The sequence below is a fragment of the Falco peregrinus genome, chromosome 1, assembly GCF_023634155.1.
Source record: "Falco peregrinus isolate bFalPer1 chromosome 1, bFalPer1.pri, whole genome shotgun sequence".
NCBI classification, from domain to species: Eukaryota; Metazoa; Chordata; class Aves; order Falconiformes; family Falconidae; genus Falco; species Falco peregrinus.
In genome coordinates, this window is record NC_073721.1 from 97377976 (window position 1) to 97395241 (window position 17266).

The following is a 17266-nucleotide window of genomic DNA, read 5'->3' on the forward strand; positions in this document are numbered from 1 at the left end:
GGGGTAGCGTCTGCAGGAATCGCTGGGGATCCCTCAGTTTCTACCCTTCACTTTGCAGCACTGAACCCTGAACAGAGAAAACAAGTGACCAAAAGCCAGCTTTTTCAGAAGACTATCTACTATCTATAGAACGGGAGGTTAGAAGCAAAGAAAGTACATGTACTTCTGTATCTAGGGCAGGGGATGAGAGGAGATAAAAAAAAAAAAAAAAAAAAAATTAAAAAAGTTAAAAATGGAATTTTAGAAATGCCAGAGTATTTATTTTAAAGACTTCCTAAATGAATGTTTTTACCTTATATTTTGAACTGGGGGTTTGTGGTTTAGAAAAGGATATAAGGTTAAAAAGTCAAACAGAAAGGTTGAGTAACCCAAAGGCAAGCAAAACGTTTCATTTCAGTGGGAACTTCGTATTTGGGGTTAACCCAGAATTTTTTCCAGCTTCTGCTTGGGTTTTTTTTGCCAGCCTCCTCCTCCTCCCTCTGTCCCCACTTCACTGTTGCTCAGTCCAAGCTCCTTTTTCCCTCAGATCAGTCCAAACTGCTTTTCCCCTCAGATATTTTGATTCAGCCACATGACCCAGACAGTCATTATTTACTCCACATCAGTGGTCTCCTCATTTCCAGCTGTCTTTTCCACTGGCCCATACTCCCAGAAATGCCGCTTACAGCAAACATTGTGTCTCCACCCTCGGTCCACCCATCTGGGAGGTTTTCAGCCCCACCAGAGCTGCTGGGACATATTTCTTCAGCACATCTCTCTTGCCCCAAGCCATGCCACTAGAAATCCCTGTCAAAGAAGTCATCAAAGAGAGAAATTCTCTCTGTCTTGGTTCTCACAAGCATAGGTTTGCGGTGAATCTTCTCTTCCCTTTCCCAGTCCTCAGACCCTGTGCTGGAGGTGTCCCAGAACAGATCCTTCATCTGCGGCTCCCTGCAGAACCACAGGTCAACCTTCCTGCTCCTGCCTGGAGAGCGTTCGGCCCCGTCATGCTGCCTGGAGAGTCTTCCACCCCACGTATTCCCTTGAGGAGAGGAAAAAAAGAAAAAAAAGTCATAATTTTGCAGAGCTGCATGCCCAGTCCCCTAGAGTTTGGCTGGAAATGGCTATGGGCAGCTGGAGGCGTGCAAAGAAGATCCTGAGAGATCCCTCTAAGACTAGACTCATGCCCGGGGCTGGGCAGGGTAAGGTATAATATAAAGGTTTAATATACTCAGGATTATATTTGGTGAAATTATAGTCTGGCAAGAGGCAATATTGTTTTATCCCCAAGCAGAAGAGAGCTGAGGTGAAGAAACACAAGGGAATAGGAGCAGCCAAGTCTGTTCCCCTTTCTCCTGGTGAAAGTTCACTGCCAGACAAGTTTTTCACCGATTTAAGCGTTTTTACCCTCAGTGATACATTTCCAGCCTCTGCCGAAGGTTGTCACGTGCAAGCAACGCAGAACAGGGCTTGTGCCTCGGGGATGTCAGCACAAAGTGGCAGCTGAGATTTGCTTTGATTTCCCCTTCATTAGGGACAGTGAGGTCACCTTACGTGCCTTAGCACCTTCAACCCCCCCGGCTGCTCCCCCAGCCTGCATCAACCAGCGCAAGCACGAAGGATGGTAGGTCAGCACTCCAGATTCACGCTACCCCTGTTCCTGCTGCTCGCCTGTCCTCAGGGCCGGCGGGGGAAGGAAAAGCCCCTGCTCAGTGTTTGCTGGCATCACCGTCGCGCTGACCATGCCATGCTCCCTCCTGTGATGGACCACGTGCCCAAGAGAGCCTGAGATCTGTCACTGTTAAATGAATTGTACCTGATGCGTTTTCACATCAGATGTTGAAGTAACACGGAGCCATGGCTGGAAATCATCTAACCGGGAGCATCTCACCTTAATTACATATCACCCAGAGGGATGCAAATCTGCAATGGAAATTGCCTGGCCCTGGGCTGTGTGAAATGGTTTCCAAATAAAACTAAACCTGAAACGTGAGTAACCTCAGTGACTGTGAACATTTACCCCATGGTCATTTAAGAATGGCAGATGTCCAGAGGCTACATCATGCATGTGAATGCAACACATCGGTGGACCACGCAATGCTGAAGCCAGGAGCAAATCTCTGGCAGCTGTTGCTCGAGCAGTCCATTCTCCACTTTTTTCCCTCTGCTGAACCCAGTTCCAGCTTCCCAATGTGCCCAAGGGTCTGCCAGAGAAGATTTACTGCAAGGTGTTGAACATTTTTTTTTGCGGTGTTGTGTGGGTACCCTCTTTCAGTCCTTCATGCATGTCAAAGGGGAGAGGCAAGGCTGACTGTTCTGCCAAAAAACAGTCTCAAAAGATCCCTGAAAATACCCAGCGATCTGTAATCATCCAGGTTTCCTTTTTGCTGCAAGGGATACATCACACATTTTTTCAGAGCAGAAAATTTTGGTATGTGACCAGCCTGGTGCAGTAGAAGAGATCTTCTGAAGCCTGCCCTGCTGGACCCCAGCTGAAGAGGTGAGCTGGCTGTTTGCACCCTGTGCACCACGTCTGCCAGGGAACAGCACAGTTGCGTACCCATGGGTGCCTGCAGCTGCCCCAGTTCAGCCCTGCACTCCCTCCAGGAAGGGACCAGCTCTGTGCCCGCATGGGCCAGCGTGGGGCTGGGCTTGGCTTCAGCTCCCCAGCTGAGGATGGATGCGTGTTGTGGTGGAGACTGTGCCAGAGTAACTCATGTCTTGTGCTTGAAGGAAAGCTGTCAGGGCACATTTTAATCAGAGACTGCCAATGCTGCCAGAGTCACCACTGTGATGTTGTCACAGCCTGTGTCCACCTGAGCACACCCCAGGCTCAGGCAGGAGGTGTCCCATGCTGGGGCAGAGGGCAGGGGGCAAAACCTGGTAAAAGGGTTGGTCTTCAGGCAGTCATTTTCCTTTTTCTTTTTCTCCTTCATCCCTTTGGCCATTACGTTGGTGGAGCTTCAGAGGTTCCCCCCAGCCTGTGTATGCTCACCTTTGCAGCATCCTGTATGTTCACCACCTGGGACAGTTTTGCCTGATGGACTCCCTGACTCTCCACGGACGTGGGACCCCAGGGACACCCTCTGTCCTCATGCTTAGTTTGCTGTGTAGGGGACATGTGGGACAAGCTAAGACTTTCCTGTCAGTGAGAACTTGCTGCCGCAGGGGCCTGGCCCTAAGGACTTTGGTTTTACGCCCCTATGGCCAGTCCATGGCGCTTAACTCGCATCTGCTTGGGTCCGTTTGGGTGCTGTCAGAGAACCAGACCAGAGACCTGCATCCTGTTCTGAGGCATCCCAACGCTTTGTCTTATGAACACATCTCTCCGCCTTCCCCCCACCAGTCTTTTGAACTTGCACTGTGCCACTGCAGGAGATGGAGCAGTGCAAGCAGCTTCCATGGGGAAACTTCTCTGATGACATTTAAGAGACTAGCGAGTTCTACATTGCCTTGGAAATTTATTCTACTTACCACGATCGTCTCCGTGAAAACACTGATTGTGCTCAGCAGGGACGAGGTCTTGGCTTTCGGTGCTGTTGCCTCTCTGGAAAGTGTCAAGAACTTTCTTTGGGCTGAATTCCTTGATTTTTTGTTTATTGATTTTTGCCTCCCTGTGATTTCGCTTCAGCTCTGCCTGGGTTTGCAAATGAGTCGTCAACACAAGCACCAGAGGAGCAAACACATTTTAACAGCTCAATGCAGCATATCATTAGGGGGTTAGCGTTGAAAATAATTACACAGCTGAGTAGTTGAACCCAAGCAAATAGTATTTGCCAAACTGGGTATGTGATAGAGCATGAGCCGGCCAGAGATTTTTGGTTTCTCCATGAGCCGCAGCTAAGTGAGGGCAAAATGTTGGAAAATCCACAAATATACAGGGGCCCTGGGGAAGCTCCCCACCTCTCCTCTGCCTGAGCCATAGGAATGTTTCGTTTGACCTTCCCAGCAAGAGGCTTCAAGCATCCCAGTCCGTGGGAGAGGCACTGGGGATGGGCAGACCCCCATACGAGTGTATACCCAGCCTCTCCCCAAATCCATCTCAGCATTACCTCTCGGCGCTTGCGGGTCAAGTCCAGCATCTGCAGCTTGTGCAAGTGCTGACGTCTGCCAGGGAGGTGTCTCGGGCTTTGCCCCCTCTTCTCCAGAGCCTACGAGGTATTAAAAAATGTAAATAAATACACCTGCAGGTGTTGAAAGAGAACGGAACAGCCGCCAGCTTGCAAACCCACACCCAGCCCCTCAGGGCCTCCCCAGATAAAGGCAGCCAGCATCTCCCTGTGCAGCCAACTTGCAGAAATTTATCACAGATTTCCACTGTGCTTGCAGTTTATCTCACAGCTCTGGGGCATGATGGAAAAAAAAAATCGTCATTAAAACAATGTACACATGCTTCTTCCCCCCAAGGTGTTACTACTTTGAGCCGGCTGTCCAAGAAAATTTCATCATCCAAAGGAAGGAAACACTTTTGCACGTTTGGGACTGCCAGCAGTGGTTACAGCACACAGCGCTTGCGGTCTTCTCCCTGCCAGCTGCAAGTGACGGGTTCGAGTTGCTCAGGTTTAAAGAGTGGTCCTCAAACCTTTAGCCTCAAAAATATTTAAGGTCCTGGCTCAGCAGGTCCTCATTCAGGCAACTGTCACGCTGGAGATTCAGAAGCTTTCCCCTTGTTTCCTTTCACCCACACACCAGTGTTTCAGCAAGTTCCCAGGCTCAGCCAGGGACAGTAGTGCAGCCAGTGCAAACCAGAACTCCTTGGGATGCCCAAACTGTGAGGGAAAGGAGCCTGCAGCCAGCAATGACTCACACACAGGGCTTGACCTGTGTGCTTACCTTCATTCTGGGGACTGGAGACACTTCTTGCTGACTCCAGGGCTTTGCAGGAGCAATTGCTTGCACAGGACCAGCAGGTTCAAGCCTCTGCAAGTCCAATATTTATAATATTCAGCGTTGGTTGTTCCATACAATCATAAAAACTGATATGAAACTACCTTGACGTTTTTCCAGCTCCAATTCTGGCCCAGCTGCTTAGAATAGAGGGAAGAGATTGACATCTCTAGTGGATGCTCAGCGAGATGAACACTTTGGTCCTTCAGGAGAAGACAAAACTGGGGGGATCTCCTGCATTACAGTCAAAGCAGCAAAAACCCAGTTTGACACTAGTTTCATGCCTGTAGGTATTTCTCTTTGAGTCTCAACAGTGCCCAAGACCAGGGTGAAGACATACCCCAGCTGGGATTGCTTCATGTCAAAGCTGAAGCATGGACACATATCATAATTTAATAGAAAGTCTCCTAGCAGGTCATCCAAGGGTAGATCCCAGTTACTTGAGACCCAGAGCACCGTCCCCAGTGTCTAACCAATCTCTTTTACATTAACCTAAGACCTTTCCCTGCAGAACTGTGCGTGGTACAAAGTGCCTTTCCTGGAGGCTAATGGAAGTGGGCAGAGACTTGCTTTACAGACTGCTCTGAGCATGGATTGTTATCTTAAGGAGCTAAGTTACCTCCTTAGATGATGCCAAACTACTAGATGATACTGGGTCATTTCATGGCTTGATATTGCTGGTGTCCCCTTCTAGGGTGGCAGCTCAGTACGGCTTCCGTAAAAATTAAAGGGAGCATCAAGGACTTCATCGGTAAGACCTGACTTACACTTTATGAGGGACATCATTAACTCCTTGAATATGAACTAGTGTCCAATAAATGGTGACATGTCTCTGCGTGCACTGAACTGCTGCCAAAGCCTGAGCTATAATTTTGAAGCATCCTCTAAATCAGTGCAAAAATGCAGGAGAAAAGAAGTCAGCAGCATCATGTAAAGGGGGAATTTCCCGTTAGCCAACACCAAGTTCACCTGTCTCTCAGCATCAAAAAAACCCCCCCACAAAACTGAATATGAAACTTAAAAAAATGGCACTAGATGGCAGCATGTGACACCACAAACTGTGGTCCGGGCTGTGCATCACTCCCGAGGTGCCATCAAGGCAGCCAGCGGCAGGTCACTGAAGGCACAGAAACTCCCACATCTATCTGCCCATCTCGCTGTGCCTGGCAGGGAAGCCAGTTTTTAGGCTTTCGGATAAAGTTCTGTCACAGGCTGGAAAACTGACTCTTTTCTTTCATCTCTGTGAACCTCACAGGATTTTTCTCTGCAAATACGCTCTGACCGAAATCCTCTAAAAGTCCTTGAGAAGGACACGTCATCCTGCTCTGCTGTCTTTGAAAATATTCCCATAGGAAAAAAGCCTTTTGCTGGAGCTGTTTACAGTCCCTAACAGCAACGGCAGAAGTATGGGGTAGGATTAACAGTGTCTTCATCCTGCAGTGAGTATTATCAGTGTTTAAATAATACATTAATACAGCCATAATGGAATTAAGATCAATGACAAAAAATTACGTGCAGTTAGGAGATTTCTAAAGGTGGCTGTGATTCCACGTGACAGTTCACATGGCGTAGCTGGGCTCCTTCCAGGTGCTGCCGCCTCATCCTCCCACCAAATCCAGGGACATGTTATTCAATAGTTGGTGGCCACCCATGCTCTCTGAAGCGACCAGTCATGGCCAGAGCCACAGCCCTAAGTGGAGCGGGTTTAACTGACCCTGTCTGGTGGCAATTCTGTCCTTTATTATAGTAAAAAGACCTTAATCACCGCAAGGAAGGCTTGAGCAAAGCACCCCAGCTTCAGCAGGTGTGCTGTTGGGCAACATATGGAGCGGGTTTGTCACCAAATTTTGGGAGAGCGGAGATGTTCTCAGGGAGAAACAGGAGTGTCTCAAAGCAGTGCAGGGAGGCAAGATGTTTGCCTAAGGATTTTAATTGCAAGGGGTAATAGAGGTGGCTGGGAAGGAGGATTACCAGTGTGGGCAGCTCTTTGCTGCTGTAACGCACAGCAGTGCCGGGGCTGCTCGAAGCTGCAGGACCCACGGGAGTGCTACAGAGGCACACAGCCAGGTGGGACACGTACATCTCTTCCAGAGATTAAACAGCCAGGAACTGTGTTTGGCCCCATTTATCCCCCAACCCCGAGGACTCCCTCCAGCTGCCTAGTTAGGCTGCTGATACGTCCCATTACAGCTGGGCTCTTTTAGAGTGGTCTCAGCAGCAGGTACAACATTGGTCTTTAATTTCTAATTGAAAGTCCTGCCTACATGAGAGCAGGGGTGGGGGTGTGTGGTTATTTCCAGCAGCTGAGTGGTTTCCCAAGTAAAACACCCTGCTGCACCTGTGCTTGGAGGGGTTTGGACAAGTGGTTCTTTTTCCCTGCCTGATTTTATCCCTCTGAGACCTCTTTGCTCTCAGTTTTGAAGCCCCTGGACCTGGGTCAAGCAGCAGGGAAGAAACACAGCTAAAAGCCTCAAGCAGGAGTTCTGAAAGAGAAAGTTCTGAGGAGTAAAGTGGAAGAGCTGTAGCTCTGGGGCAATCCAGAGCAGGGCTGAACCTGGTGTTTACAATGACCTTCTGTGGGCACATAGGGAAGAGGGGAGAACTGAGTCTGAGTCAAACTCTGGCAGCTTTGCATCCTCAGTGATGAGCAGGTAAGAGATTGAATGTTGGAAGGTGTGCTGGCGGGTATGGGAGGGTGTGGAGAAGCAATGAAAAGTCAGGTGGAGCACAGAAAGCAGTGTGATTCTCGGACTTTGGGTTTTAAATAACCGGATTTATGGCAAGAGTTGTATGATCCTGGTAATACAGCTCCAGCTTGGCCCTGCGAGCACATGGTGGGGGGTCTCCAAGGCCTGAGCCCCACCCCAGTTTTGTATTGTATGTAAGCATCAGTGCAGAAAAATAACAGCACAGAAAACGCATGTGGAGGGCTTCTTGTCACTGTTGTTTTTTAGTTTTCTTTTAATGAAATAGCAACTTTAGTCTTTGTGCAGCATGGTATGTTAGCTGTGTCTCCTTTCCTCCTCTGCAGTAAATTATATGGATATAAATATATCTCTAGAGTGCTAGTTATGTTATGGTGACTCCTGGGGGGGAAAGCCCAATTGCCAGGTCAGGCAGAGTCATGGGTTTCAGGGCTGGGAGGGGAAGGGATCTGGGAAGTGTAAAAAGGGGAAAGGAAGGAATTCAAGGAGGAATGAACAAATTTTTTGGGGGGGATTTTTTTTTATGCCTCTAGATATACAGGGGTGTGTATGCATATGTATATACCATGCTGTTGAGAGGAGAAGGTAAAGGTATGTGTGGGTACATAGCGTGCATAGCAAATATGGAATCCTAAAATATTTGCTCTGTATTTTCACCGACCACATTGCAAAGTGCGTCTGTCTGCTGGTACCAGACACTGGTGGGATATTTGGCCTGAAGAGGCAAACCCAGCCCCACATGATGCAAGTTGGACCCCTTCTGCCAAGGGCTTAGTCTTGGCCACATCAGCCGCATGGGAGCACTAAAATTTGGCTGGGGCATGTGTCTGCACTGGGTGCCTCCATAGCATGTGAGGGCTGGCCAGCGAGGAGTCGGGCAGGTGGGCAAAGTCCAGGGCCTGGCTGCACTGGCCCCTCTTTGGCTGTTTTAGAAGATGTAGCCTTTGTCTTGTGCTAATGAACCAAAAATAACTTCTCTGTGGTCAGTATATCTGCTCTGGCCCAGATAACAAACTTGGGTGGTGATAAAGCTCATCTAGGGAGGATCATCTAAAGGCAGGACCTCCTGCTTGCGTTACTGTATGGTATTTGTTTTCCCCTCTGTGGTGCTGTGACTTGTGCCCATGTCCCCGAGAAAGCCCACGTCAACAGGTCGATAAGAGCAACTCATAGGGAGCTTTTCAAACTCGCCTTACTTGAGGTCTTCGAGGTGGGTGCTGCTTAATGATGCTGGCTTCTCCCTTTTCTGGCACGGTGTTGAAAGAAAGGGGCCCTTAAAGATGAAAGAAAAAGTGGATGAAGTAACTATTGGGTGATCATCAGCTGCTAGGCTGTACTCAGCAATGTTTTTCTGCTCTATTTTTTAGTTGACATGTCCTACTAAAGTGTCTCTTGGCGTACTCCAGGAACATGTGGTATAAAAATTATTCTATTAGCTGCAGAAATAAAGTGAGGATGTACGTGTGCCTGAGGCATCTAAAAAATGTCTGCTACATACCTTTCCTACTTCCCTCTACAACCTCTCATTCATCTTGTATGTGACAATAACCATCCTCTGCAACTCCTGTGGCCTCCTCAACTCCCTGGGTCCCACGTGCGACCAAGGGTCCTTTTCTCTTGCCACAACCTGTGACCGTCAGCTGGCCAAGAAACCTCTGAGCTTTGCCCCTTTCTCACTGCCTGCCCTTTTGAAGCAGGGAACAGGCAGCAGTTTGAGTCTTTTCTTTGCTGCTCAGTGCCTGAGACTTTATAACTGTTACTTCTTAGTTCCACCAAAAAAATATCTCTGATGCTTTTACCAACCACAGCAGAACTGGGATGCAGCCAGCCAGTGCGCTCAGAATTTAGTGGGTTACAGTCGGACAAGTGGTACAATCACAGAACCTCATCTTTGGAAATCAGCCTGAAATAAGGTGCTACACCCCCAGCACTCGCCTGTTAGTTATTAAAGCAGTGCTTTTGCTGAGGCCTGAATGTGACCTGAGCTCAGGTCTGTCCTGCACTGATGCTCTCAGCTGGTTGCCTTTCCCTCCCACCCCTTGCGCAAATAAATACTTGCATGCGCAGTAAGTATTTGGCTTACAAAAGAGTTTTTCTATTCCATCTGCTCTCCAAAAAAACTGTCCTGGGTCATTGAAATGCCATTTTATATGGTGGAGTCAAGTGAGTTGTTGCTGAGCAGCTTCTGTTCCTGTGTGGTGGGAGCCCCAAGGTGGCCACAGGGGAGGAGACTTGGGGATAAGGTGCAGGAATTACATTATAGCTGATGCTAAATGTAATAGTTATATTAAAAAGAATAATTTGGAGGTGACCTTATGGGGACTTCAGTGGTCCCTTTAAATGAGCCCGATGGAAGATTGCCAAGGCAGGGCACTTGGACAAGACAGAGGAGGTGAAGGAGCATGTTGGGGTATGGGAAGAGATGGTGACTCCATCAGATAAATGTTTGCTGGGCTCTGCAGAGCACCAGCAATGATTAACCACTGAGCAAAGCTGCGGCTGCTCCACACATGCAGGAATGTGTCCCTGAAGTGAAAATTTCCAGTGCAGGAGGCTTCTCCATAGACAATCTTCAGCTGCTGAGGAACATGTACTGAAACAGCAGCTTGTAATAGCAAGAGGAGGGTGATTAAATTATTGCTTCTCAATCTGCAGAAAAAATTGGTGCATAGGGAATTTCTAATGGGGAAGAACAATGTAAGGAGGTGGCTTGTGGTGCTGGGAACATGGCACAGGCAAGGGGCTGGGACTCGGGAGAAGGTTGTTCTGGTGAGAGGTATGGCTTTGGGGAATTTCTCCCTTGTGAGATTTGATGGTTTGTTTTGTGTGTGTTTGGTTTGGCGTTTTTTGTTTGTTTGTTTTAAATTATTTCCACTCATTCTATCCATGCTTATGTCTTGTATGAGACTTGCCCTTATCCTCTGTAGATACAGAACTGGGGGCCAAGTACTTGCTGTCCCCGAACCTGCTTGTTCCTGGTGCAGGGATGGTCCCTGGCACACCTGCATGATGCCAGCAATAGAGACCATCGCCTCACTGTACCGTGCTGCCAGTGCCAAGCCCGAGCTGAAGGCGTTCTCATGGCTTTTATTTTTCACCCTTGCACTCCAGTAGCAGCAGATTCTCCCCACTGGAGGAAGTGGGATTTAACACAAGTCAGGATGAACCATCATAAACCAAACAAAACTTATTCTCTTGGAGGCTTTGCTTATTTAGACAGCAGCTCAAGCTAATACGTCGCTCAAGTACTCTTGAGCATACTCTTTTTATTTCTGAAAATGAAAAGTAATAGAAAATGACATTTATTGAGGAATTTTAAAACTTTTTATAAAAATATATGGTTCTTTACAAGCACTTGTTAAATGCCCAGTGATGGTAGTTTTCCAGAACAGGAATATTTGGTCGTACTTGCTGTCATGAAGTACTTGAAGCCCTGCTGTACAGCCAGACCTGATCTGTATTCTCTCCAAGACCTCCAGCTCTGGGAACGTCACTCTATTGTGCCAGAGGTATATTTGCTTTCACCGTTTACCTGATGCCTCTTGGTGAATGACCCTGAAGGAAATATCTACCCCCCGGTGAAGCAGCACTGCTTAATGCTGCTCAGTGTGTGTCAGAAATCCGTTTTGGAAATGGAAAAGCAGGGAGGAGGGTGCTAGGGCTGCTGATCCTGCGTCCTCTGCGCTGCCCTTTCTCAAACCACTCCGGCGTTCGTGGGCATTTCTCCCTACGCCCAGCTAACATGGCTGGGGAGGCCGTTCGTCACCATCCCACTCGTTGTACAGAGCTACACATCCACTTTCAGATGGGTCCAAACCTCCTTCCTCACCTCCAGGAAGGGCTTGGGTATGGATGGAATTTAAACCCTGCTCTGAAAGGCTGCAGGAGAGGCTGCACGGCGCCACTTGTAGAAAAACACACACAGCTATATAGTGTCTGCCTTCCTCTGCCTCTTGGCTTATGAAATTAGCCCTGTGCAAGACATGGCTATGATTTTTTTTGATGCTGAGTTTTACCCTGCTGAGCACATTACCCAGAATCGAATTCTAATTAAGCTAATGATTTTATATACCCAGCAGCTGCAGGTGAGCAGGATGCATATATGGCCAAGAGTTATGGGGCTGCTGTGCAAGGGCTTGCTCAGACTCAGGCTGGGGTCATTGCGTGCCAGGACGATGCTGGGGAGTGGGGCCATGCCCAGAGGGATGACTGATGGAGTAAGGATCCTGAAATCTGGTGACCCAGATGCTTTCTGAAACAGGTCTGGGGGAATGAGTTTTCCCAAAGCTAAAATGTCCTGGAAATGGCAAAAAGCTGCTGATGCAGAATGGCATGTGCACGCCCCTGCACCCAGCCCATGCTGCAGCAAGCAAACCAACAGCCCCAGCTGAGCCCCCTTGGTTCTCTGCCCTGCGCTTTGCAATATTTCAGTGATGACCTCCTTACCTGTAGAAGCTCTCCCATACCAGGTTTCCCGGAGAGGTGGAAGTTCCTGGTGAAAGGTGGGTTTTCCCCACTTTGCTGCAGCTGGCGGGTGCAGGCTGGGCTGTCCCAGCACACCAGGGAGCTGGTACGGGGTGGCAAGAGCAGGCATGTCCTCCCCAGCACCCATTGGTGCCACCTTGGTCACCTTGGGGTGCGCCTTGGAAGAGCTCAGGCCCATTCTGCAGGGTGGTGGCTTTGAAAGGAGAAGGAAAATCCGCTCACACACTGTCCTCCCTGAACATGGAGGGACCTTTGTGAGCAGCTTTGGAGCCGGAGGAGCTCCCTGCCAAGGCTGGGGCTGGCTCCAGTGGACATGCTCACACGTCCTTCCCAGGTCGGTTAAACATTGACCCATCCCTGGCCATTCCCCCGCAGGGACGAGAGGAAGCTGCTGCTAACAGAGAAGTGGAAAGCAGCTCAAGGAGCCAGCACCAAGCTCCAGGGAAGCTGTGTTTTTTCACCTGCAAGTGGTTTTCAACCAGGAGCACCACCTTAGCTGACTGTTGGGTGAGCTGCAGGTATTTCTACAAGCAGCTCTCTTGCTAAATCTTCAGGGTTTGGAAGGGAAATTCGATCCTTGAAGAACAAGAAGGGTCAAACTGTCTCCCACCCCCCCATGGGAGAAGCGGTCTAGGGACAGGGGCTGGCCAGGGAGCATCACCCACCCTTGCTCCTGCCAGAAAAAATGCAGCTTCAGCACAAACCCACCTGAAAATCCAGGCCAAAGTGAGTCATATTTTCAAATGAAAATACAAAATCAACACCCTGCTTTTCTCCTGAGTTTCTCAGTGCTTAATGTCTATTTTTCCTTCCCCCTCCCCTGCTGAGAACAGGTAATTCCTGTTAAGCAGCTTGTGAAAACTGTGAATTAAATGCAATGATGGATGTGTCGGAGCAGTGGAAAACCTACGTGGATGTTAAAGCTAGTGTCTGTTGTGCTGTATTTGGGTGTTTCACCTTGGGTGCAATGCTGTGGCCTTGGCCCTGCCAAAGTCCTCGGAGGGTTCCCCTGCTCCACATGCCACCGAAGCCCCCCTCTTGGCCAGGTTTCTTTCCAAGCCATATGGGTTTTGCCACCTGCCACGCAGGATGGCACCACAGCCTGTTGCACAGTGATTTAGGGAAGGGAATTGCAAAGGGACGGATATACCTGGGGTTGATACTGCTCCAAGCACTTAATCTCTGAGCGAAGAGATGCTCCTTGCAGTTAAAGGTGATGCAGTTCCTTCTGGCTGGATCATGAGTGCCAGGTCCCACCCCCCTTGCTGCAGTACAGCTCTGTGCCTCAAGGATGTTAGCCTGACAGCACTGCACAACACCTTAATGCTGCATCAGTTAATGACCGGTATCACCCAGCAAATCCCTAAACAGGCACACGCTGCAACACGGGGAGTTCCACCTGAATGTGAGGAAAAACGTCTTTACCGTGAGGGTGCCGGAGCGCTGGGCCGGGCCGCCCAGAGAGGCGGTGGGGTCTCCTTCTCTGGAGACATCCAAACCTGCCTGGGCTGTGCAGCCCGCTCTAGGAGCCCTGCTCTAGGAGACCAGGCTGGGGTCCTGTGATTTTCCCATGGAGGGGCAGAGTTTTTTACTCACCTGCACATGGAGCAAAGGTGAACCAGGGGGAGGATTCAGCACAGGGCACCAGTCTCACATCCAACTGCAAGAGCAGATTGCCTCTGCCTTAAAACTACTCCTTAAAATGAGTTTTAAATTACAAAAGACACAGGCACAGGAGGAGATGGAAGCTGGGTGGCATGGATTTTTGCCAAAATAACACCTGGACTTTATGCAAATCTTCAGTGAAATTGTAACAATGAAATAATCCAGCACTGTTTCACTGGCTGGAATGCGTACTGTTGTGGCTAATAGATCCCATTATTATGCATCTGTAACGCTAAGAAATATGGCTTGTTCCTCTCTCTGCTGCTTGTCGCTTGCATTAACAAGGGATGTTCATCTTATCCCAGCCAAGGCTGAGGATACCGGTGGTGCTGATGTAACGCTGCCTGCAGTGCCTGGTCGCGGAGCCCTGTGGCGCGGGTGCGTGCAGGCAGCGATGCTCAAGGCAGGTTATCACAGCACGTTTTGCTTTTCTTCCAGACAGCCAGGCCCTGGCGTGAAGGAGAGTCTGATAGTGCAGCTGCCAGATCGAAACCGGCGTTTTCCATGGGGTGGAAATGAGACAGCGCAACTGAAATGAAACCTTCACGTTGCTGGGGATGATAGAAGGGCTCGTCAAAGATGCCCACAGTGGCAACAGCAGCCACATCTGATTGGTCACTTGACAGCAGTGATTATCGGTTTACATTCCTCTAATGGATAACGCATCACACAAAACAGCCTCTGTTTATTGTCTGATTTCTTGCGTTTAATACATTTTCTCTAGCTGAAAGGCTGAGCTGCACTCTAAGGAAAACAATTACCTTCCTCACTTAATAAGGATGATAAACTGGGGGTTGGGCAGCAGATGAATGACAGGACTTTAAGGAATTGGTGAGTGAGATGCACATCCCTGGAGAGCTCATAAAAGCTGGGCTGCAGGAAAAACCATGGGCTCAGTACTGGGGTCACTTTGCAGACAGCACCAAGCTGGGAGCGGGAGTGTTGATCTGCCAGAGGGCAGGAGGCTCTGCAGAGGGGTCTGGGCAGGCTGGGTCAATGGGGCAAGGCCGGCGGTGTGAGGTTCAACCAGGCTCAGTGCTGGGTCCTGCCCATGGGTCACAGCAACCTCACGCAATGCTACGGGCTTGGGAAGGAGCAGCTGGGAGCTGCCTGGTGGAGAAGGACCTAGGGGTGCTGGTCGACAGCCGGCTGGACATGAGCCAACAGTGTGCCCAGGTGGCCAAGGAAGCCAGCAGCATCCTGGCTAGTGTCTGAAACAGTGTGGCCAGCAGGACTAGGACAGTGATGGCCCCCCTCTGCGCGGCAGTGGTGAGGCTGCACCTTGAATAGCACGTTCAGTTTTGGGCCCCTCACTTCAAGAGGGATGCAGAGGTGCTCGAGCGTGTCCAGAGAAGGGCAATGGGGCTGGGGAAGGGTCCGGAGCACAGCTCTGACGAGGAGCCCCTGAGGGAACAGGGGGGGTTCAGCCCAGACAAAAGGAGGCTGAGGGGAGACCTTGCCGCTCTCTCCAGCTGCCTGACAGGAGGGTGTAGGCAGGTGGGGGTCGGTCTCTGCTGCCAGAGGACAAGAGGAAACGGCCTCAAGTTGTGCCAGGGGAGGTGTAGATTGGGGATCAGGAATAACTTCTTCACTGAAAGGGTGGTGAAGCACTGGAACAGGCTGCCCTGGGAGGTGGCGGAATCACCATCCCTGGAGGTGTTTTTGAAATGTGTAGATGTGGTGCTTGGGGACAGGGTTTAGTGGTGGGCTTGGTGGTGCTGGGTTAACGGTTGGACTTGATCTCAAAGGTGTTTTCCAACATGAATGATTCCATGAAAGCATCTGGGTACAATGCAACCAAGGGATTAGATACCTGCTTGCCCCTGGGGATCAGGGGCACTCATGGCTGCTGTGGTGGTCACTGCCTGGAGCTAGTGGTGGGGTCGGGTTGCAGGAGCAAATCCCCTGACCACCCACAGCAGGGTCTGGGGGGAGCGTGGTGGTGGCAGAGAGGGGAAAGCCTTCCGCAGCCCTGGTTCAACCCTCAGCTTTGTGCACTGTGCAGGCAGCAGCGTGGGGGATGCTCGCCCCTAGCAGAAAGCCTGGGTTGGGTTAGGCGATGTCTGCTAAGCCTGATGTGAGGCAGAAAGTGGCTGCTGGGCTCGGCTCTTCTCCCTGGAGAAATGCAAGGCTGATCGCTAGTCTCTGGAGATGGGACGTGCACAGGGCCTGCTTGTAGAGAGTGACAGGCTGGCAGAGTAACACACTGTGCCCCTGGCCATGGAGTGTCTCGAGTAGGGGAAAACTGACTCAGACACAGGGATTTCACGTGATCCCTGTGTACTACTCCATGAGGTTCCTTGAAGGATCCAGTTCTGGGCCTGAAGATGCTGCCATGAGGCCGCTTGCCAAAATATACTCATCAATGCATACTAAAAGGAAACGTTTGTTTTTCCCATGTGTTCAGTTTGGCAGGAGCTAGTTTCAGTAAAACACATCTCTCAAAACTATCTAGTACTGTAAATGAACATATCAACTCCAGAATCGGCTTGGGGTGGTGCGCAAGCTGTCATGTACTATGTGTTTTTAGCTATATTGTCCCATCAGTATCTCCTGTTGGATATAATCCATTTCCTTAGACTCTTTTTAATGTTTAGCTCCTTTTGAAAGCAGCGTAAGAGTAGCTGGGCCCATATTCTCAAATGCTGGAAGAGATTTTTAAAAGATCACGTATGTGTGTCTGTGTGTGTAGCTAAACCTTAGGCCTCCGGTTTTAGTGTGAAGGGGATGGTTGGTTGGATTGGCTTCCACAGCCCTAATTCTGCAGCAGTGTGATGAAGGACTCTGACTTTGGTGGGTTTGGTTTGGTGGTTTTGGGTTTTTATAATATACACAGGTATTTTGTCAGCTCTGCTGGTCACAAGGAACAGTTTAGACATGACTGTTAAAAGATAACCATCGAATCAGCGGGAGTCAAACAAAAAGGTGCTTTTGTTACTATTCACATGCATTGCTTTGCAGCAGTATTAAGCCCTAATGGCTGTGGGGACAGGCTGGCTGCCTGCCACCCTCCAGCCTTGTCACTGCCACCTCTGCTCCTGGAGCCAGTGTTGTCCGAGGGCACTTCTCCAGACCACGGGGCTCACACGGGACCCCACACGCAGCAGGGCAGCATGAGGGGCTCGCCAGGACACGCCAGCCAGGATGTCCTCCAGGAGAGGTGAGCCTGCAGCCAGCCCCGACTACAAACGGCAGCTTTGTGCTGGGTGGGCTCTTGCTATCATACAACTTGCATTATTAATAACAAACCCTTTCTCTTTTTTTTTTTTCTTTTTGTTTCCTGGCAAAAAAACCCAAAAAACCCACCCTACTAGCTGCTAATCAAACTCACAACAGTGGCCAGACCAGTAGAGCACAGAAATCTCCAATACTTTCCAGGTTTTTTTGTTTTGTGGTTTGTTTTTTTTTTCAGGGAATAATAGAAACAAGTGCTTGTCTGCATATCAAGTGCTCTCAAATAAAAGTAATCTTGCATGGTTGATCCTAGGAACACTACAAGAAAACAGCCAGCCTGAATTATGCAGTGCCAGGCTTAGGGAAGAAAC

At 49.6% G+C, this 17266-nt stretch overlaps 1 protein-coding gene across 2 annotated transcripts; it reads right to left on the minus strand.

Moving 5' to 3' along the window:
• Positions 1–238: 238 nt before the first annotated feature.
• CCDC198 (coiled-coil domain containing 198) lies at positions 239–12363 on the minus strand. 2 transcript variants are annotated; one of them, XM_027794697.2, is made up of 6 exons: positions 12018–12363; positions 8768–8844; positions 4813–4899; positions 4032–4130; positions 3454–3526; positions 239–1021 (listed from the first exon to the last, which is right to left on the minus strand). In XM_027794697.2, the coding sequence occupies exons 1-6, from the start codon at positions 12232–12234 to the stop codon at positions 777–779; spliced, it is 798 nt and encodes a 265-aa protein (XP_027650498.1). In that variant the 5' UTR covers positions 12235–12363; the 3' UTR covers positions 239–776. The 2 variants fall into 2 exon arrangements, with proteins under 2 accessions (XP_027650498.1, XP_005243101.1); XM_005243044.3 differs by having other exon boundaries at positions 3454–3616.
• Between the last annotated feature and the right edge of the window lie 4903 nt (positions 12364–17266).

Bases quoted from the DNA above. Each gene is read 5' to 3' on its own strand.
- CCDC198 (XM_005243044.3), bottom strand. From the start codon at position 12,234: ATGGGCCTGAGCTCTTCCAAGGCGCACCCCAAGGTGACCAAGGTGGCA. The intron at 4,900-8,767 runs GTAAGGCGAGTT...TTGGACTTGCAG, and splicing joins ACCCACCTCGAAGACCTCAA to AGGCTTGAACCTGCTGGTCC. The intron at 3,617-4,031 runs GTAATGCTGAGA...TTGCAAACCCAG, and splicing joins TGACCCGCAAGCGCCGAGAG to GCAGAGCTGAAGCGAAATCA.